This window comes from Notolabrus celidotus, chromosome 15, assembly GCF_009762535.1.
Source record: "Notolabrus celidotus isolate fNotCel1 chromosome 15, fNotCel1.pri, whole genome shotgun sequence".
NCBI lineage: Eukaryota > Metazoa > Chordata > Actinopteri > Labriformes > Labridae > Notolabrus > Notolabrus celidotus.
This window is the reverse complement of record NC_048286.1, coordinates 8,596,681-8,619,662: the sequence shown is the minus strand read 5'-3', so window position 1 is coordinate 8,619,662 and position 22,982 is coordinate 8,596,681. Positions and strand designations below refer to the sequence as shown.

The 22,982-nt window shown below is 42.3% G+C and overlaps 1 protein-coding gene across 2 annotated transcripts in view; it reads right to left on the bottom strand.

The window, feature by feature from the left end:
- LOC117826315 (guanine nucleotide-binding protein G(olf) subunit alpha) overlaps nucleotides 1-22,982 on the bottom strand; it is a 63,479-nt gene that overhangs the window by 21,340 nt on the left and 19,157 nt on the right. For both annotated transcript variants that reach the window (XM_034702278.1, XM_034702279.1), the window contains exons 3-5: nucleotides 21,930-21,984; nucleotides 21,677-21,796; nucleotides 11,687-11,784 (exon numbers count right to left, since the gene is read on the bottom strand). In XM_034702278.1, coding sequence (XP_034558169.1) covers nucleotides 11,687-11,784; nucleotides 21,677-21,796; nucleotides 21,930-21,984 — 273 coding nt within the window. The remainder of the gene's footprint in view (nucleotides 1-11,686; nucleotides 11,785-21,676; nucleotides 21,797-21,929; nucleotides 21,985-22,982) is intronic.

Below are 22,982 nucleotides of genomic sequence, written 5' to 3'. Positions count from 1 at the left end.
ACATGCTAATATCAATGCTAAACACATGTGGTCATGTGCTTTGTGATGGATTTTGCACGGCTCTGAGTGTGCTGCTGCTCACTCTGATAGGCCGGCTCGGCAGCAACAGGGAGACAGTGTGGAGCTGGGAGCCCCTGTCATGATTAGACAGCAAAATGTCTCCTTGCGTGTCAAACCCCGCTTTGATCAATTCACCCCCCCCCCCCCTCCTTTCTCTAGCAGTGGCAGAAATGTTTTAACTGAGTGTGTGTGTGTGTGCGTTTCTGTGGAGTAGGGGGAGACAGAGTGAGCAGGAAAGCATATGAGTGCCTTCATACAAGCGCTATGATTTGTTTTATGTCAGGGCATTAATAGAGGAGAAGGTATGGCCAGACGGCGTGTAGTCGCTCACACACACACACAAAACCAACACAGAGGCGTTTTGTGTCTCACCTTCTGCTACTGACCTTCCCTTTGTTTACAGCGCATTGCCGGGATACTCCCTTTGATTCGGCTGCGCACACGTGACCCTCCGCCAGTTTCTGCTCTGCAGTGCTGCTGCTAAAAATAGCCTCAGCTTGCCCTGGCTCCACAGCTAGTTTACATAAGCTCTAAGGGGGGTGGGGGGTATAGGGAGGGGGGTGGAAGGGGAGGGGGATAAGGGGGAGCAACAGAGGAGGAGGGAGGGGGGGGTTCAGTGAAGAGAGAGAGGAAGAGAGGAAGAGAGGAGGAGGAGGAGGAGGAGGGGTGTCTATGGACGACCATTCCACAATCTCTGAGCAGGGAACCTGCAGCGCCACTGCTGTCCTCCAGCAGTCTGTGCCTTTACTCTCTGGTCAACAGCAGGGTGTATGTGTGTGTGTGTGTGTGTGTGTGTGTGTGTGTGTGTGTGTGTGTGTGTGTGTGTGTGTGTGTGTGAGTGTGTGTGAGTGTGTGTGAGTGTGTGTGTGTGTGTTTGTGAGTGTGTGTGTGTTGTGTGTGTGTGTGTGTGTGTGTGTGAGTGTGTGTGAGTGTGTGTGTGTTTGTGAGTGTGTGTGTGTTTGTGCGTGTGTGTGTGTGTGTGTGTGTGTGTGTGTGTGCGTGTGTGTGTCTGTGAGAGAGAGGGAAAGGTTTGTGTGTTTGAGTACTGTATATGTGTGTGTGTGTGTGTGTGTGTGTGTGTGTGTGTGTGTGTGTGTGTGTGTGTGTGTGTGTGTGTGTGTGTGTGTGTGTGTGTAGCCGGCACACAGTAACAGACTCGCAGATATCCGCCATTCACCAGCCTCGCTCTGTGTGTCTGTCCTTAAAATGGACGCACATTTTAACCCAAAAATAAAAATCTATTTTTAGATGCCATTCTCCTTCTTTAAGAGGGATATAAATTTCCACTTTTTCTCAGCTGCACAATGTCAAACATCAAGGAGACATCTCTAACACTTGACACAAACCTACGAGCAGCTTTAACACGGCCTGATTCGGCTTATTTGCTCAACATGCTCGCAGGAAATCATTCATTTGTCTTTTCATACTTCAGGACACGCGTTTAGGAAGTGTGTGTCTTATTTCTATAAAGCGATGCTTGCTTTAATGTGTGATCTAACTCATCATCTGAACTACACACAGGCTTCCAGAGCCTCTGGTCTCTAGTAACAAAATAAAAACAAACTGCTGCTGGAGCTAATCTTGTGACATGTAGCATGCTATGCTAGGCAGCTTAAGGCTTTTTTTAACTGGATCCAAAAGCTTTTTCTAGAAGCCACAAGTTTGAGAGTTTAAACATCAACTGTGCTATAAAAACACTTACCGAATAAACAGTAAAGGCCATTAAAAGTTACAGTAACACTAAATCTCAGGCCCTTCTGCTGAACTTGAGGATGTTACATTGGGTTCACAGACACACTTATGGAAAGCTTCATGTACCGAGCGACATGTGTTCTCATGTGTTCCGCAACATCCTCTCTGCTGTCGCTGCCTGGCCTCAAGAGAGAAGTGGATAGATAGACAGAAAGAGAGACAGAGAGGGAGAGAGAGCACGAGGGACAGTGGGAGAGAGAGAGACTCCCACAGGGGGCTCTAACAACCTTAAGGACAGTGGTTTGTGTAGAAGGAGTCCCACTGAGCTTCCAGTAGATCAGATTCTACAGTTCAGCTCAAAGCCACTCCTTCCTTTTCCTCGGAAATCACGCACACAAACACACATCTACACACTCACAAACATATTCACACACACAAACACACACACACACACTCCCATAGTGCCCCCTTTGATTATTCCTCAGTCAGCTGACAGCAGGGTCATCTGATTTAAGCAAGCGACACAAAGGTTTTTGTTAATCTGGATTAAGGTCTTTATTTACATTTATGTCCTCAGAGTTGAAACTTGAAGTGAGCTTCAGAAAACCTTTGAGTTAAGATCATCTTTTTTTTTTTAAAAGGCTGCAGGCAGGGACACAAATTATCTCCGAATAGAAACAAATATTCAACAAATTGAAGCGAAACCATTTTGTCTATTTTTAAGAGTTTGTTTACTGAAAGTGGCTGAAGCAGTCAACAACAGCGAAATGAAAGGGAATCAATGGCAACACGTTAATAGTTCCAGATACATTCAAAAGAGCTGCTCTGAATGAATGTCGCTGCTGTCTAACAAACACGTTTCATTCAGACTTTCTTTTTGAAGCATTAGCTGCTTACTTTCTTTGTAGCATTGCTTGACTTAAGAAACAAGCTGTTGTGCTGCCACATCGTCCATCATGTTTTATTACAGATTGTGATTTGAAGAATTTACACTTAAACCAAGATCCCATCCAAATTTAAATCAAATTCAAGTTTGTATTTCTTCTTCACTTTACTGAAGCAGTGTCAAGCGTCTCAATGCCCGACCAGGGAGTACCAGTCTGTGAATCTACTCCAAATAAAAAAAGTATTTTATTTAAAATGTACTTGAAGTACTGAGTACTTTAATTTAACCTGGGGAATGAGGGAGCGTTATAAAGTAAGATATGATCCCTAGATGGTTTTTTTTCCAAGTTGATGAAGTATAACTAAACAAACACAGACCATAAAGGTGTGACGTTTGATCTTTTTTTTTTTTATCGCTTTAAAGACAGTCCCCAAGCATCAAGTCACGGCCTGCTGTGTTGAAAGTTCACTGGGAATTGCCCTGCTCGTAGTACACCTTGTACTGATGAAAATTATGTTGCGGCTTGCTGCTTACCTCACTATGGTTGTTAAGAGGAGTCTGTTTTGTAACACGAATGTTTCATTGATGAGTAGGACGAACCTGTGAATGTATTTCCAACTTTATAAAAGTTGTTCCTGTCGTGATTTCAGCACGAGTATATATGTGTGCTACTTCTCTCCTATATGTTCGTTCACCTCACTGTCAGGTGGTCAATGTCAGCTAATCAGCTTGCAGTCATGCAGCTGATGAAAAGCTTGTATCCTCTTTTTTAAATCAGTAACAGATGCAATGTAAAATGTAGGAAAGTAAAATACTTACTACCAACTACCAACAAGAAATACTGAAGTAGAAGTAGCGATTTTAAAAACTACTCAAAAAAGTACAAGTATCAAGAAAGCTACTCAACTACAGTAACGTGAGGAATTATGAGAAGTTACTTTCAGCCCCTGCCATCATGTTACTTCATTGACTCTGACTGAAAACAGTAGTCCACGAAGGTTTAACCTTAAACTGCTGCTCTGGCTGCAGTGAGACCAAAATCTACGTCTGAAGTGTGCCAAGTCAATTTAAAAAAATAGTTATCACACTGAATTATGAGCACACACGGATATCAGACCTTGTTACAATCAGCCTGTTCCCTCAGTGTCATCCGGTGTACATGAAATCAGTTTATACATTGAGAAATAAAGCACATTATCGGTGACAGAAAAAGGCAGCAGTGACATGCAGCCGGTGTATAAATATCGCTCTCTCGGGCTCTTCCGTGAACAGAAGAGGCTCCTCATTGAGGAGAGCCACTGTTTGCAAAGCGTAGCCCCTCTGTTTCTGTAGGCCCTTCAGGGGCCGGGGCTGGCTGACAATGCCCGCCATTCTTAGCACTTTACTGCCTCAGATGACTGTGTCAGTGGCCCCCAGGCTGGTGACAGAGTCCCGTGACCAGCACTACATCCAAGCCCCAACCTAGACCGAGAACCAGACCCAGCCTTGGATATGTTTACCCACAGTCCCACCTCCAGGACCCCAAGATCAACGGGTATTCAAGCTTTGCGTCTCGGTCCTGAAACAACAATACTACATTACATCCTGATGTGACATGATGATTCCTTTAAACTTTAAACATACGTGAAGTTTCTTTAGAATAAAAACGTCCTCATCTGAAAGTTTGCAAATATTTAGAACTTCTGAAACCCTGAGCACAAAAGAAGGATCTGAAGGTTTAAAAATATTAGTAAACTACTAAATCAAAAATAGCTTCACTGTTTCATATTTTTTTTCCAGATAATCGAAAACATCCCTTTTTTAAAAGAGGAAATGAGACTGTAAAGAGCAACAGTTACTGTTTATTTATTAGTTAGGTGACAAAAAGAGTCATTTGCTCCTATTTGTTTTTGACAGTTTCCATTATATTCTCATAATCCCAAAACATGAACTCCATGAACTCTTCTACAGTGAAGCTTGGGCGTTTTTCTCTGTTTTATGTCATGTATGGAAACTGGACACTTAAAGGTTTTAGACTGTTAAACAGACCAAAAAATCTCAACCATTCATCATTTGATTGAGAATTATACTGCAAATGATTCATTTGGTATCAATGTTGTCACAGTTTCAGTTTGAACAGTAGTGAGGACATATTTAACTTCACAAACTGTGTGACAATAACAATCATTTTCAAGATTGAAATCTTGAACAGCTCAAACTTCTTAGAGTAACTTCTCAGAGTTTTTCTGTTTTTCTCTTCATTCATTCATCTTATCAGATTCAGTGTGACGCCGGCCTGACAATAAATGACTTTACAATCAGTACCACTGTCTCAGACGACAACTACTTCTGGATAAGATCGCAAGAGTTCTGCTGGTTTCCTCGCTAGCTGCCTGCTAGCTTGTTATGCCAACCTAGCTTACATCAAAGCCTCAATCACACAGTTAACTAAAACTAGGTCTGCATGATTCTCATAGGCTGTATAAAAAATTGACATAGTATCTATCTCCAGACCTACAGAACACAGAATTTAGAATCAGCTTTATTGCCATGGTACAAGGACAATGAAATTTCGTTGAGAGTCGAGGACAGTATTTGATGTGACACTACCATAGACTGTAAAAAATATGGACGTAGTATCCGTGACGTCACCCATCTGTTTCTGAAGAGCTGTTTTGAGACCAATCGGCTGCGGCAGCCATATCGCTTCTGTCGAGCCAGTGTGACGTAAAGAGGCGGGCTTTGAGCCTCCTAGCCAACAGCTGCAGTGGTCCCACAGGCAGCTGTGCCTCTCATTGGAAGACTAGTAATCTCACTATCTTCGAAAATGCCGAATTAGAAAAAAATTCACCCCCCTCACAGTGAGAGGACATCGAGAAATTAGCTATTCAGACTCCACTCATCTTTTGTACCAGGCTGTAAACATGTTTATTAATGCTGCAAAGATCGTCTTTTCCCCATTCATGTGTATGTGACTTCCGGTACTTCCGGAGCCAGCCTCAAGCGGATCCTCGATGAACTGCAGCTTTTAACACTTCCGACTTGACTCATAATTTTAGACCGGAGGTTGCCGCTTGGACACTACTCAGTATTACAGTAACAATATGCAGTGTGAAATATAAACTTTAATGAAATAATATATATTAGCCATAACTCACAGTTTCTGTCTCTCTTTGCAACATGTTGCACTTGAGTATCAAAAAAAAATCCCCAACGTTTTTTTTTACCTCCCAAGTTGCACCAATTATTCTGAGGGACGCTAATCACCAGCATGAGCTTCATCCGACTGCACTAAGATAGTATGAGAGCAGGGCCTTCACCACCAGGCCTCCATCTAAAAGTTACATAGTAGCATTCTGAGTGACAAAGCATCATTCTTTATCTTAAAATATTTTAAATTCATTTGGAGAAATGTTGATAAAACTACGATATACTGTAGTTCGACCGCAGCAGATAGTGACCCTGCATGATACACAGTCTGCAAGAATTCAAAGAGTGGTAATAAAATGTCACAGAATAGTTTTCAAAAAGTGTTTTCAAAGTCTTCTGTTTTGTGATAAGCTCGAGCCAAGTCCTGTCTTCCTGTATGTTTTGAATTCATGCATGTATTTACTGTTGTGTGTGGTGTTATGACCATAAACTTGAGGCAGGATTGTGGAGAATAATAGGTGAGAAGGGAAAGTCATCTGGTTTGAAAACAAGGATGTACAGTGTGTTTACAGTTGGTGGGGCAAACAAGGCTGCATGTAGCATTTATTTCTTTAAATCAATCTGCTACGTAATCTGTTGATTAATAGATGAACTGTGAAAAGAAACAGAAAAAAAAGAATATGACTATTACAACTTTACAAGACTCAGGGTTACACCGTAAGATCGAGTATCTGTCTCACCACTAGTCCAAATCCTGCAGGACGAAATCTCATGCCACAAAGAAAAGCGTCAAATCCTCACAATGAAGAGGCCGAAGCATGGCCGGACTTGGAAGTCTTGTTTCAAAATTGAACAAGGATACAGCAGAAGCACACAGCTCCAATTGATTATACCATTAATCAGCTGCATTTCCTCCATTAGTTGTTTCAGATTCCATGGAAAGCCTCTGCAAAACTTCATATCAAGTGTGACTCATAAGACTCATATGAAGCTGTTAAACTTAATGTGTCTTTTCACTTCCAATACTTTAAACACTGAGCATTCATTGACTATGATGACCAGAATGCACTGCGGTTTGGACACAAAACAGCAAGAGGTCTGTAGAGTCATACTTATCAAAGGTAAAAAACAAATATTTTAAGTTCACAATAAGAATGAACTAAACAAATCTGTTTGGAGTAACGCTCAGCTGTGTCATAGTCTCTTTTTGAAGCTGGAGTTTTACATCCAGGGCCGCTCTCCTCAGGCCCTCCTGCATCCCTCTGCTGCTGCAGCCTGGCCATCCTGTCACTGAGCACACCAACACACAGAGAGAGAGCTCCATACCATCCAGACTGGATAACAATCACACACTGCACATACCTAAATAACATCATATATTTAATAGAGCCTTAGTTTATTAACTGTGTCATGTTTGCTAGTGGACTGCAATGAACACTCCACCATGGAGAAAAAATAAAAAGCAGGGGGCCTGGGAGTTTGGAGTCATTTGCGTGTGAAAAAGTGTTTGATTTTGCCGTTGACACATCCAAGGCATTGCAATGGAACCAGCCCGCCGCTGCTGAAAATAGCTCATAATCAATCAACTGGCAGACACATATCTGTGCTCTTAAAACGTATAAATGTGCGATGCAGAGGGCAGATCAATGGGTGACAGGATTCCAAAAGCATCAATATGGACATGCTCTTTGGCATAACAAGCGCTCGCCATGGGCACGTACTTATTTCCTGTGCCTTTGTCCGATGGGCCGTCCGGCGTTAGGCCTGCTGGAAAAAATATCTGCCAGAGCAGCAAGGTCTGTGAAGGACAACACACACCAACAGGCAGAGGTATACATCTGAAAATCAGACTAATTCTTCCTTCCGATGTGATCTCGTTCAGCCTTTTAAAAGACAATATTCCTATTGTGTTTGACTGTTTGCATGTAAGGTCACAGCCTGCCAATCTGTTCCTCCATCAAGCAACCACATGTAAGCAGACTTCCTCTTTATTTTACTCTTGGAGTGACTTCAAGCACTTTTATCACATTTCTTAATCCGAGACATAAAACATAAACACAAGTCTGTGGAGCTTTGATGTAAAAAAAAAGAGGGGGAGCAGGTGAAGAGAAGAAAAGTAAAAGCTTACTGGACCAACTCCCAGGACTAGCTAAAAGTAGCTATTGTGGAGAGGGGAAGCTAACAGGCCAACATGACCTTTCTTGACCTGGCTGAAAGAGAACAAACTTTCTCCATCATGTTTGTTTGAATTCAGCTCGATCCCAATGTTATGAACTCTGCTCCCTTCCTTTTAACCCAGTTGGCTACTTAGGCCGTCTACCACCACTTATTCCAGGTTAGTCACTGAGAACAGTGCAGTTCAGTGAACAACAATAGGTGTGTGTGTGTCCACAGTATATTTATGCGTGTGTTTGGGGCCTTTACACATGGACAGGTCTGCTGCCATGTAGGACAGAGTATCTACAATTCATGCCCTCCATTCACATGGTTCATACAGAGGTTAAAGCAGAGGGGAAGTAAGTGAGAGGCCACACCGTCTGACAATTTACAGACAGCCATCCAACATGATAACAAGAGAGGTGTAGTGAGATGTGTGTACCCCACATTGAGATTTAGAAATGATGGGTAAAGGTAAAAAAAAAAAAACAATGGAAGTGTTTTCTATCAGTTTAAAGTCTCAAAATATGATGCCCCTGTGGAAGTGTTATAAACTGCAATTCATCGAGAATCCACTTGAGGCTGGCTGCAGAAACACCAGAAACCACATACACACCCATTCAAAAAAGACGATCTTTGCAGCAGAAATATACATGTTTACAGCCTGGTTCAAAAAACGGCGTGGCTCTACGTAGCTTATTTCTCTATCGGCACACACTGTACTGGGCTGAATTTTTTTCTAGTGCTATGGATCAGAAGATATTAAGATTACAAGTTTTTGCCCAAATAAGGACATGACTGACTTGACTTCCGGACGGGAACACATAGCTGTTTGCTAGGAGGCTCAAACTCTGCCTCTTTACGTCAAACTCTGCCTGGTTGAGTTCCGCATTACCAATATGGCTGCCGCCGTCGATTTACTTCAAAACAGCGCTCAGGAACAGATGGGTGACGTCACAGATACTACGTCCATATCTTATACAGTCTATGGTTTAAAGAGATTGCTTTAAAAAAAAAAATTGTTTTGTTTTTGTGGTTCACAGCCACAAAAAACAAAACCTCTCCCCTAACAAGAACAAAGACATGAGCATCAAAACCACCGAACCACCACTCAAGCAGGAAAACGCCAACACCTTTTACAAACCCTGTAGAAATATAGATTCTTAACTTGATATGGATTTATTGGCTAGAAAAGCTGTTAACCAATCCTGTTGTCTGGGTGTGTTAAATACTTGATTCTGATTGGTTGAAAACATTTAACAATGGTTATTAATAATTCCAAAAACAAAAAGAAACTACCGGGGGAAAAACCAGATCACACTTCATATCTGATGCATCTTCAGAGAGGAGTCCGGCACATTTCACCTCTCACACTGTGGCAAAAACGTTACTTCCTGTTAGTTGTTGAAATTCCAATTTGCATAACCACAGACCTGCTGACGATACACTACCCACAAACAGACACAGCAACATAACAGCCAGAATGGCAGGGATACAAATGTGACTTTAAATAAGGAATCAAACTGAGCAGACAATATAAGGACAGAGGGTATACGGACCAAAATCAAAACCTACTGGATGTGATCTTGGACTGGTCAAGAGCTATGACTCCTGAAAGTCAAATCTAAAGCAGCCTCACTCAGTTTAAATACTGGGGGTGAAAGATAGGGATGCTCCCAAGTGAATCATTTCCTTGTTGTTCAAACGGAAAATTACAGATACATTCTGACAAACCAGCAAGTTTAACAGTACAGCTAGAGGCTTAGACAGAGCTTAGACACAAGCTTAGGCATCTTGGGCCCACTATAGTAAAAATGTGAACAATTTATCTAATGGACGAGTCATTCGGGTGCCAACTAGATGACAATGACGATTGTTGTGTTGACTGAATGCACACGTCCTCCAGTGTAAGAAATATCTTCACACATGGCTATCTTATGTGGGTACAGAATGATTTGTGACACTTCTCTTGTGTTTAAACCCATGACCACATGATAGAAGTGTCGTAATCTTCAGCTATTTGAGTCAAACATAATAACGTACACTAAAACAGGAAAAAGTAAGCACATATCACAAGTGCAAACACAGAGCACAGGCCTCTGAAACAGGAGGAATATCTCACCTCGCTTCAATATGACTCTATATCACAATCTATTCAACACACAGCCCCATTTAAAACTCTACACTGTTCACTGTCTTATTTTGGCTCTGTTAATGTTTACTCATGTCACAGGACAGCTGTATTATCTGTGCCTCTGCTGGTTGCAAGCATCAGTGGTTTCAGTTCTTACAGCACAGAGTATATTCTGTCCCTCTTGAGCTGCCCTGGCTGAGACATAACAAAGACAATCAGGAAACAAGTTTGAAATGTTTAGGATTCTGGGATATGATGTGGTGTCATTATGAGACTGGATTATTGACTAAAATAAACACAAGATGCTTTTTTACATATTGTGCAGCCGCACTGCAAACAGACCCGGACTGAGTCAGAGCAGCAAAGACAAACACAGGCCTTGGACTGTAACAGCTCCACCTTACAGATTCATGTGACTCTCCAACCATCACCTGACTTTCTCTCTCCTCTCTTTGGAAGCCGCTGTCAGGCAGGGAAACCAAGGAAGACCTGACCCCAAGTCAGATTTATGTTCAAGGAAGGGAAGATATTCAGGAAAAGAGGACAGAGACTGTTTGTCTACGTGCTATACCATCTTGAAAACGTCTCAACGCTACACCCATGTAGGACGGGCTCATAGATCACTTGAAAAACAACAGCTCAGTATCCCAAGCTCCTGATAAAGTGTGACTTTGACCGAAACCCTGAGAGATAAAGGGCGCCAACCTTTGCGATGGGAGGGGACAAAATCCAGCGGGCTGCACTTCTGTTTGTAACATGTACATGTCCTCATATTTACATGTGAATCCAGAGGTGAGTCAGAGAGGAAGCAGGAGAAGAGCTCTGTAATCAGTGAGTCACTTTACATATCCAAACTTCCTTTTACAGGCAAGAGGGGGGGTCCTCCACTGTGTGCCACTGGCACCCTATAGTGTCCCGAGGACCTGCAGGGGCCCTCCAAACAACCTGGGGCATCGGTTTCTGCTCCTTGCCACACATACAGTTATCAGCATTACCTAACTGTTGTATCTGGAGTGCAATTGTGTTATACAGATTGTAGCCAAAATCAAATCTTGACCCACATAACTTTTATCCAACCTTAGAGACACTAAAACTTACTCCACAAGTAGGCTGTTACCACTGCTAAGACTGAAATAGCAAACCCAAACTTTTTACAGCAGTATTACATCTCTGCACACGTTGTGTTACATCAGCACAACTCCAACGAATTAAACAATCAGGCGTTTTAACACGGGCCAAACCAGACTTTGCATATCACTATGGTGATATGATACAAGCAGTCATAAGGAGATATATGTCAAATTTTCCAAAGTGCTAACACAACTGCTGCTTGCCTTGCCACACCCAGAGTAAACATATCTTAGCCATATTCATATATGAACTGACAACAGCACACAGCGCAGAGCTTTCAGCCTTTAAACATGAGACACAGAGGACGGACAAAGCAGGGATGTGACAATAGTTTACAGGCTGCAAGAAAAGCCCACTTGTCTCTTTCTGTGTTTATTATAGCTGCAGGAGTGACCTATTACATAATGTATGTAGTTGTGAATAATTTTTTTCAAACGTGAAAGTTTCCAAGGCTGAAAATCATCCCACAAATAGTCTTTGAAAGTTTTTGAACTCACTATTGTGCACAGTCGATGAGCTGGTACTCATTGGACCTCTCGAAGCACGCCTTCACTCCTTCGTCGTCCCACAGCTTCTTTGCATGATCAAAGAACTCCTGCAGAGGAAAGAAGGAGACATGTTAAGAAGGAGACATGTTAAGAAATAGACAAGAGACAATAAGATGTATTCAAACAACAAAAAAAAGAAAGGAAACTTGACAACTGTGGCAACAGTGTCATGGCGGGTAGGTCAGGGGCCATAAATTCATTCATAAATATACTGCACAGGGACAAACCCACATACAACAAAGTCAGCAGTCTTCACAGTGCAGTCCGCTGTTTAATTATGTAAAGGAGTGAATACATTCTTTCCAGAGCTCCAATATTTTTATACTTCATTTACACCTACACACAATTCTAAAACCAGGCCCACTAAGTATCTGTCTGTGTCGCCTTATCAGAGGTTTAGCAAACATGCTGCGGAAGTACAGGGAAGTCCAGGTACCTGGGCCATGTGTTCATTAAGTTAGAACTACACACTGAAGCCGACGTGAGCTGACTGAAGGACTCAAAATGAACAGACTAGACGAGAAACTAGGCTAAAAAGAAGCATTAGAACACTAATTTGAATCGGTGCTTTGAAACTGTGGCTTAAATGTTGTTGGAACTCTCACTCCATGACAACAAGGTAGATACAAATACATTCAAGAAACCTAATGGAAATTATATTGCCCATTTGGTAAATACATTTTACCAAGATTCGTCATTTACTGTGTATCATCCATACCACTCGTCACACTTGTTGGTTCATGCACTATTTACAGTCGGGGGGGGTCCAGGGGGTGGCCATGCCCCCATTGAGAGATTGGCCACCCCAATATCTGAGACAATCAGGGATGGGCATTTCAAGCCAAAATATTATTCCAAAATCATTGGCCTCTATTCGACGGTTGTTCAAATAGTCCCCACTCCATGCACACACACACGTGCACACAGACCTGTCCCGTTAACAGCCCGTCTCAATCTATATGTCTGTGATTCTGTGATGTGGTGTGGCATGTATGTTTTTACAGCCATGCTCAGTCTCTGGAAATATGTGTGTAGCAGTGTGAGATTCAGAAACGGAGAAAATCCCTGTAACTGTCACTAATGTTTTCTTCTTCTTTTGCTATTTAATGCAGTGAGCATTCTTCTTCTTCTGTTAATTAATGCTGTAAGCAAACAGCCTTAAGACGCTCTATAGCCACCGTCTGGAGGGAATATAGTATTAATTGTACTTTCAAAATTAGAAAATATTTGCAGTAACTCTTCGATTTTTACTAAGTGAACGAATATTTGAATATTTGAATATTCGAAAATCATTGCCCATCCCTGGAGACTGTCAGAGCTGGGACCTGTGTTAACATCAATGTTTTGGGCTGCTAATGTTAATACTTTAAAATGTGATTTGGAAAAAAAGTTAGCTAATTCCTTTAATATTTAAGCTAAGAAGATTAAAATATTACCACTATGTTATGTTACTGTTAAAAGTTACAGATTGCTACACAGTATGTCATATCTGGTGACATAATGTAAGAATTTTAAGTACATATAATGAGTGGAGGCAGGAAAGGTAAATATATGATATTCATTCATGTGGTGTGACCACTTCTGTAAAAGTCAGAACCCCAGCTCTGCCAGCTCAGTCAGAAAGTCTGGACACGGCCCTGCTTACTGTGCACACATACAGGCGGTCTGTAAGCTGTTCAATTAGAGCAGCTGAGTGCTACAAGCTGCCTTGCTCAAGGACAGTTCATCAGCAGCAGCAGCAAAAAGATTAGCAGGAAATATTACTCCACAAGTATTGGAACTGTGTTTAACTTAAAGACATGGGTCAACATTTCAGGAAGTAAACGTGTTTGCTTTGTGAACAGGTTTTTCTCGTCCGTATAACTCGTATGGAGCTGGAGTGGAGATGTGTTTAGCCTAACTTACCCTACTAATAGACAGGGTGGGAGAGCAGCGCGTCTGTCTCCGTCTCAGGTGACAGAAAGCGACTGCAGACACTTGTGGTAACAGTTTCCTGGTTAAGAAACTCAATTCAGCCTGAACAGGAAGCTGAACTGAAACGTGCGCTCAAAGACCCCATCCAGCAGCCCGTGCTTCAGACTGAGACGCTGTATGATGCAAGTCAAGGAACAGTCTGCTCTTCTGCTCTGTTGTGTGTGATTTCAATTAGACCACGTGTCAACCAATGAGCCTCAAAGATTCAGGGGGTCAATTCTTTCACTTTGGATAGAGCTATGCTAGCTGTTACCCTGCTGCATTGACTCTTTAGCTTAGCTTAGCTTAACTTTATAATTCCAGCTCAAGCTATGACCAAACATATACCAACATGCAGTGTTGTAGTCAAGACCACATTAACCGAGACCAAGACATGTCCGAGACCAGAGTGCACCGAGGCCAAGACAAGACCAAGATATTTAGGGGTCGAGACTGAGTCAAGACCAAGACCAAGGCAGGGCAAGACCGAGACAAGACCAAGACCAAGACCATGTATATCAATGTAAAAAATCATTATGAGAGTGAACAAAATAAAACACTTGTGCTTATTTTATTTAAGTTTGCTTTAAATACTATTGAAAGCAACAAACAAGGTTTGGTTTTGTCTTTGTTGCTTTCTTTTAACTCCTTAAGTTTTGTTTTTTCTCTTATTACAGTAATGACAGGGACACAGAGTGCATCAGTGATGGTCTCTACCGGTCTTGATATAAAATACGGAGTCCGCCCAGTCTGAGACATAGTAAAAATGCTTTCGATTCCAAGACGAGACCGAGACCTGAAATAAGCCGCCTCGAATCCAGGACCAGTCTCGAGTACTACAACACTACCGACATGAATACCAATCTTTTCATCTTTCCTTCATAATGAACCATATTCAGAAAGTGGTGGTACAAGTTGGCTCCTGTAAAGACAAATAGATCAAATGCTCATACAAATGCTACTGAACCTGCTAGCTCCTATTCCTTCATTTCACTATCTTCTTATATGTTGGCTTTCTGAGGAGAAGATGGCTCATCAAACTCTGCAAATGCATCTGGTAGCAAAAAGAAGAAAAAGGAAAAAATGCCCTCTCTTCTACGCTGTAAGAAAAAGCACTAAAGGTGTCATGTTTTGGATGTTATCACTTAAAGCTACAATAGATAAGCCTCACACCTGCAGATAAATAATCAACAGGTTTGCACAATGCTGTAGAAGACCAGTCTTGGTATATGAGCATTATGGGGAAGACATCGTATCCATTACTTTGAGACACGTCCCAAGATTCTCTTATTGCCCTAAACAAAGACAATGGGGCTAATATCCCTGCTTGCCTTCTCTGCACATGTCCTTCTAATGGGCTTCTCCTCTAGCTTCAAACTACCACATGACTGTCTGCACCCAGCCCTGCCTCTGTGAGAGGGTTAAAGTAGCCCCGAACCAGAGAGAGAGAGAGAGAGAGAGAGAGAGAGAGAGAGAGAGAGAGAGAGAGAGAGAGAGAGAGAGAGAGAGAGAGAGAGAGAGGGGGAGAGAGAGAGAGGGAGAGGGGAGAAGAAGCCTGATAAATGATCACATGCTCTGGGTGATCTCCTCTGAGCAGATCCGGTGGTTTGAGTTCAACATGGATAGAAATCCGTCGATCTAGTCCACACATGTCTCACACACGTCTCACACAAGTCTCACACAGGGGGGAATTAGCATGTGTTTACCCTTTTTTTGGCTCAGATAAATATAGACTCAAGCTTCAGGCACAAGGCAGAAATAACCTGAACACTGATGCTACCGTATCAACACATTTATGCACCAAAGTAGCATGAATTGACACATTATTTTTGATTTCTAACAATTACAGTTCAGGTTTTATTCGGTGACAGCTTCTACATCTGGAGGAGAACAGGGCCATATTTGCTCTCTTGCCTGTATTTGCTTTCACTTCTCTCTCTCAGTCAAACTTTAAAAAAAAAAGCCACCTCCACTAATATCAACAACATTCAACACTGCTGATTACATTCTTATTGCTATTAGTTCTGCAGGTCTCGCCAAATTTCTTCACCAGCAAACGTGGAGTGGACTGTGGGGGATCGAGGGAGAGACTGGTGAGGGATGGGACTGGATGGAGGGGGAAGAGGGTGGAAGGGGCAAAAAGGGAGAGAGATGGGGGGGGGGAGAGTATGGTCCTCAGGGCTCTTTTCCACAGAGGCGTGTGACACTGGGCCTTTGAATAAATGCAGTGTGTGCTGCAGTGCCCTACAGAGGAACTGATAACACACAAAGAGACCAGGAGGGAATTTGCTTTAACACAAGCTTTTTTTAACTCTTTCCTGAGCTCTCGCTACCCCCCTCCCTACTTTCATCACCAGCAACAAGATGCTCTTTCTCTGTCAGCGGTAGGTGTCTCTGCTCGGACAAGGTCTCCGTCCGCAGCCTTAGTTTCAATGTAATCAAGTTGGTGCATGATGTAATATTACACTTGGAATCATATAGGTCAGGCTGACACAGAAAAACAAAATGGCCTGAATCTGATTTAGCAAAAGCAAGTTGGGGAGCAAATGGTTTGTGTAAACGGCACAACAGAGTCTCTTTGAGTATGATTTAGAGGGGACGTTTACCCTTACAGCCAAACTCCTTCATTACAAGCAGCTAGCTCCTCGGCTAACCATCAGCACCACTTTTTCAGATCTGAGACCAATATCTGCTCCAGACCACTAACAGAGAGATCTCACTTTCATGGCAGCTTAAGACAACAGATACATGTAGCGAGAAGAAAACAACGAGAGCACAAGCAGAGGAGTGAAGGAGTGACAGTTCCAGACAGTTCATCTTCTATAACATGGTTCAAAAATCAGAGCAGCAGCCCTTCGTGCCACCCTTTGCCCCACATCACCGATCCTCAAGTTATCAATTAGAGGGAAAAAACATAGCTCCAGAGCTGAGGCTGTTCATCACGAGGAAATCACCGAGAAGCGTACAGCGAGGGACTGCTTTAAAGGTGTTACCCTGAAGAACAAAAGCAGCAGAAAGGAGGTCATGTTCTTTAATAGAAAGTCAAAGTTATTGGTCGGCCCATTAACCAGGATCAGATAACATTAAATGAAGTTACAGATACAAACACGGGGAAGCTTTAAACCTTTGGTTAGTACAGTAACTCTGCACCCACATAAAAATAGATCACTTTAACAACGGGTGGGGCTGGACATCATACAAATCTTACATTTTACAATAGACTGTAATTCATATCATGTAAGTAATACTGTGGAACTAATCCCAGCTTTTTTGTTGAGAGTGTACATAAATGAACATAACAGGTCTGATCAGTAGCTGTAGTGACCTGCTTGTTTTAGCATGAAAAGGACAGGATTACATGTCGGCTTTGACATGTTTTATGGAGAGAGAGCTCCGCGGTGCTAACACAGAGGCCAGGCCTCATTTGAATTTGCTCCACTTCAGTCCACACACACTGCTGGGTGGCTAGCAAAGCTACCACAGTGGCATTTGTTTCCATTTGCATAGACGACTGTTTGTATCTGTGCTTTCTTTTCCATGGGTCCTCTGTTATACCAAGCTGCTACAAAAAAAGGGACGCTTTGATGATTAAGAGTACAGTCCACTGAAGCTAAGCCTGTTGATTTACATGAACAACAAGGGGAGAGTGTTGTCTTACAACAGTCTTCAGTTAGCGGGTGAGACAAACACCCAGAATCAAATCTGTAAAGTATTTCACCTCACACTTTAAGGCCTCTCTTGTTGTTTAAAGGCATGGACCCTGTGATGTCACCTAAAGATAATGAATGCAAGTTGGATGTCAGAGTCGATCCAAAAACATCATGCACCAACTTGTCCATCTCTAAAAGTCTGTGTCCTTGATGCAACACAGTCACTGATTTATAGCTTGCTGTCTTCTCATTTAACTAACCAGACACAGCACGACATTGTTCTCTCTTTTATGAACTGGAAAAACCTAACAACCCTATCATGTCCGAATTACAATGTCCAATAAAGTTACATAATATTAGAAACAACACTTTCCTATCTATTCCAAATGCAAAAAAATGTTGAACAAAATATAAGCTGTCCTCGCTGTGGACTGCACACGCAACGATCAGGCAGCAGGAGCTGTATTCACGCACACACACACCCCCTGAAGACCTTCCAGGGTAGGCAGCATGTGCGAACGCAATCAGCTGATATTTTCAACCCGGACTTTTTCCTGCCAGCCCCCTCTCAAAAGTTTCCGCTGAAGGACACATTCAGGAAAATTCACCGTAAGCAAGTGGGCGGGGTGATGACGTTGAAATCATGGAAGAGGGATACATAACGGAGTGAGTACAAACATCTGAGGTTGAAGAAGGAGACTCATTTACAAGGAGGACAGTGGAGATGTGTGCACAGACATCTGTTGCACATAGCATCGGCACAAAAACTGTCATCTTAGTGTCGCTCTCTGCTGCTTTATCCACCATCATGTTCTTAATATTACATTATGCTTTAGAAGCATGCTTTTTGATGTTGTGCCCTGCCCTCCTCTTTCTGTAGAAGTATAGACAACTTTTGGAGTGATGTGAACGAGGCTAGTGATAGAAAAGACAAAACAGAAGAGCTTATATTGACGATTGACTCAAAATAAGAAAGGCTTGAACTTACAAACTTTGTAAACAATTGCAGCTAATGAAGCTAAGTTTGAAAACCTCATGGTCACGCCAATGCAGTGAAGTATTTTAACCATTTAATGGTCATAGAGTCTCAGTAAGGTCCGTCATATGGAAAGGTTAGCCTTACTTGAGCGCTATGATTGTGTTTTGAAATGTAGATCTGGAACTATAAATAAAATCGAGTTTGAGCATTTTTAGAGTAAAATCATAGCTTGAATCATAGACTGTATAAATAATGGACGTAGTATCCGTGACGTCACCCATCTGTTTCTGAAGTGCTGTTTTGAGACAAATCGGCAGCGGCAGCCATATTGCTTCCATCGAGCCAGTGTGATGTAAAGAAGCGGAGTTTGAGCCTCCTAGCCAACAGCTGCAGTGTTCCTACAGGCAGCTGTGCCTCTCATTGGAAGACTAGTAATCTCAATAATCCTCGAAATTGCTGTGTTAGAAAAAAATTCACCCCCCTCACAGTGAGAGGACATCGAGAAATGAGCTATTCAGACTACACTCATCTTTTGTACCAGACTGTAAACATGTTTATTTCTGCTGCAAAGATCGTCTTTTTCCCATTCATGTGTATGTGACTTCCGGTACTTCCGGAGCCAGCCTCAAGTGGATCCTCGATGAACTGCAGCTTTTAACACTTCCGCATTGGACAGTAATTTTAGACCGGAGGTTGCCACTTGGTGTGTATATGGTTTCCAGTACTTCCAGAGCCAGCCTCAAGCGGACACTCGATGAACTGCAGTTTTTAACACTTCCGCATTGACTTCAATTCTCTCGGCCGGAGGTTGCCGCTTGGCTTGAATGCAGTCTATGTCTTTGAACTGTCACATCTTTCAGTTCCAATCCCCAATGATAGGTAAAGATGTCACCTCGGTTCCTTGACCTCTGCGATGGAAGTTTTACGACACTCAGTCATGTTAAGGACAAACAAAGACATCAAATCATGATTGCCTGAAATGTATGCTAAAGAGGATGCTCTATTTTTCAGTACCTGTTACAAGGCTATCTAATCTAGACCGCCTGGTATTTACCTGGCTTGAAAAAAACACTGCTGAAACTCTGAGTCAGCTAAAACAGTGTAAAATGCGTCCTCATCCACAGCATTCTCTGGACTCCTAATTTGTAGCTAGTTTGTGATTTAAGCTGAAGTAAACTGAGGAACTTCTTGTCTACCAAATGCATCAAGTGATTTTTTTTACTCTATAGAGCAAACTGTGAAAGAGATGAAGTTGCTAAAAATATTTCTTGAAATGAACACATGAAGAAAAAGTCAAGGATCTGTAAAAGAGTAAAACATGATCTGCAGTTTTATAATGGTACAATCAAATCATCACTCTCACCACCTACACAGACAGAGCAAGTCTTTTTGGGAAATGTAGGAAGTCAGGGATTAAAGTCTACTTCTTCCAGCAATAAATCATCACATAACATCTACTAAAACTGACTGAGCATCATGTTTAACAAGCTACAGCTTTCCCCTCGTGCTCGTTTCACCATGACATCACCTCACCAGAAGTTTCCAGGTAAAAACACACTTCCACATTTCACACCGGCGCCAACAGGTGAAAGCCACAGGTTACTGATTGGCCGTGTTCCTGCACTGCTGTATTGGATATCATGCCTGGTGGCGCTAAGTGACAATGTAGTGGTGACACTGACGGCACAAGTGAAGCCTGAGACTGATGACAAGCACAGACAGTCCAAACAGAGCCATGTTGTTCCCTTTGGCCTGGCCGGGCCTGGGAACTCAACGCTGGCTCTCCCCATGGCCCCGTCCCCTCACACAACACAACATCACAGACCGCTGCTGCTGAAGCCCTGTTAACACTCTCACTGTGGGGGCCCTGTCGGGAAATTAACACCCAAAGCCTTTTAATGGATAGTCTTGTGATGTTTCATTAAATAAAGTTGCAGGGAGGGGAGCTGGGAAACATCAGGCGAAGATGGAAGGTGGCGATGCAGAAACAAATCCTGCTTTAAGGAGTGAAGTGATGGTATAGATAAAGCCTGAGAACAACTGCAAGACACTGTAAAAACAGTTGGAAGACTACCCACAGAGTCCACAGGGTCTACATGTTGCTAGATTTGAGGCCTTGTTGGAGAAGTCATATGCTCTGTTGTGGCTAGGAGATAAAACACACATTCATTCTTCTCATCTGTTCTTGTACGGTGAACATCGGCAAAATTGATAACAGAAAAACAACCACTGAAGATAAAGAAGTAGGGCAGCAGTGAAGAGTTTCATGATCGCAAAATTAAGTAGAATGTAGTAGTGGCGCCATTTTCTTATGTCGTACTTGGTGAGTCTCAAACTTCACTGGCTCTGAAACAACAACCCTTTAACTGTTTGGTAGTTTGGTAACTGAGTTAGAACACGAAGATAACGAAGAACACCGTGATCTCCAACAAAACCAACAGCTAAAGTTCTGATCAATACACCAACGTAAGATTGGACAATGCATTTGATTCATACATCATAGCGACTGATTCATGCTTTTACTTGCTTCCCATGATGGTCTGAAGTGTAAACAAAAACGGTAATATTAAAACCTCCGATGGCCTATTTTAATTTCACTCCTGTTGTGCAGTGCAGCACAGCCAGTTGTCAAAACAAGGAAGGCTTTCAAAATTATGTAAAACATTATCTACATTTCCAACACATGACCTCGCGCTATCGAGTGGCTCATCGCACACCAAAAAAGAATCCCATGTGCCCCAACCTGCATTCAAATACACACACACACCAACACACACACCAACAAACACACACCAACACAGACACACACACACACACACACACACACACACACACACACACACACACACACACACACACACACACACACACACACACACACACACACACACACACACACACACACACACATGACATCTGCAGCAGCTATGGAGGGGAAATCAAACCAATAACAAGCCCTTTAATCTGCTAACTTGTGGATTTCAGCGGAATCCGATGATATTCTCATTGATAACTTCTAGGGACGCTAACGTCCTTAACTTAGCTTGGCTGAAAATATCACATCATATTATTAGAAATGAGCAAAACGACGAAAGAAAAGTAACAGTAGGTCTGTCAAAGCAAAGCACCCCAAAGCTATATCAGTGAGATCTATGTTTCAGCTCATGAAAACAGAATACTTACCATCCAACACCCACACAAACAAAATGCACATTAACAAACCAAAACAGCAAACATGTAAGACAGCTGCACATTTATCACACACACACACACACACACACACACACACACACACACACACACACACACACACACACACACACACACACACACAAATAACACACATAAACATCCTACCTGTGAATAGTCGAAGTCCGAGAGAGGTGCTATGCTTTTGATGTATTCGATTCTGAATTGGTCCTCTGGGTTGGCTAGTGGGACTGGGGGTATTAAAGTGCTCATCGCTGACACTATAGTCTACAAAGCAGAAGTTGTGGGAGAGAAAAAAACACACATTAAGCATGATGAACACAGGGAAATAAACTGCAAGTCTGTGTAATAATCAGCAGAATAGGACTGCAATGTAACGACAGAGACACATGACACTCACCACTATGGCATCCTTCACGTTTTTCCGAATATCTTGGATTTTCTGTTTCTTTTCTCTGCAGGGTGACAGGAAAGAAGACAACAGTCAACCACAGCAGACCACAAAAGATTTATCATCAAGCTGGTTATGAGTAAGGCCCGGGTTACTGCCAGGTTACGCTGTATTTTAATGAAAATGATACAGTGCAGGTGTTTGTTGAGAGTATGTGTCCAGTGGAGGGGCAGGTGACAGTAAAATGTAACATGAGGTTTGTTAGAATGCAAATATGAAGAGATGTATGAGTTAGGGATGTAAAAGCTGTCCTTCCCTGGATAAATACTTTGACTTTGTTTATATTTAGTTGATTTTTATACAGTGACAGCACCCTGACATGTCCCAGGCCTGTTTTAAATAGACCACTGGTAAGATCAATGCTATGCAAGGCCTTGCAGCAAAACAAATCATCAATAGGCCTGTGTCGATCACAACCTTTCACCCTCTCACATGAAACAGGAAACAGGGAATTATTTGGCATCCGTACAACACTTAGATCCTTCCACATATGTCTAATAAGTGTAAATAAACAATAAGAGAGGGTAAAAAGAAGGTAAAAATATGATAAAAAGAAGGTAAAAGGGGGTAAAAAGAGGGTTAGAGGGCGGATGTGTTGGTGGTGGTAGAGGAGTGGAAGGTGACAGAGAGTCCAGGGGTGTTACCGGGGATTCTGGGTGTCATGATACCACATTCAGCCCCAACATCAAAGCCCAAGCTAACACAACTGCTATACCCACACTTTCATGACACTTGTGACTCAATAACGTAGGACTGTAAGTTTGAGTTGGACCCTGGAAATTGGGGATCACTAATCACAAGATAGAAAGGGTAATACTTCCTCAACATCTGTATTATTCCCTTTTTATTTATAACTAATATATTATACATTAACTTCAGGAGATGCAAAAGTAAATATTCTATATATTCTTTCTACTCTCTACTAAATTTGTCTCCAGATCACAAATGTAACCTCAACTCTTGCTTGTTACTCTTGTGGGCAAGATATTCTGGCCAGGTCTT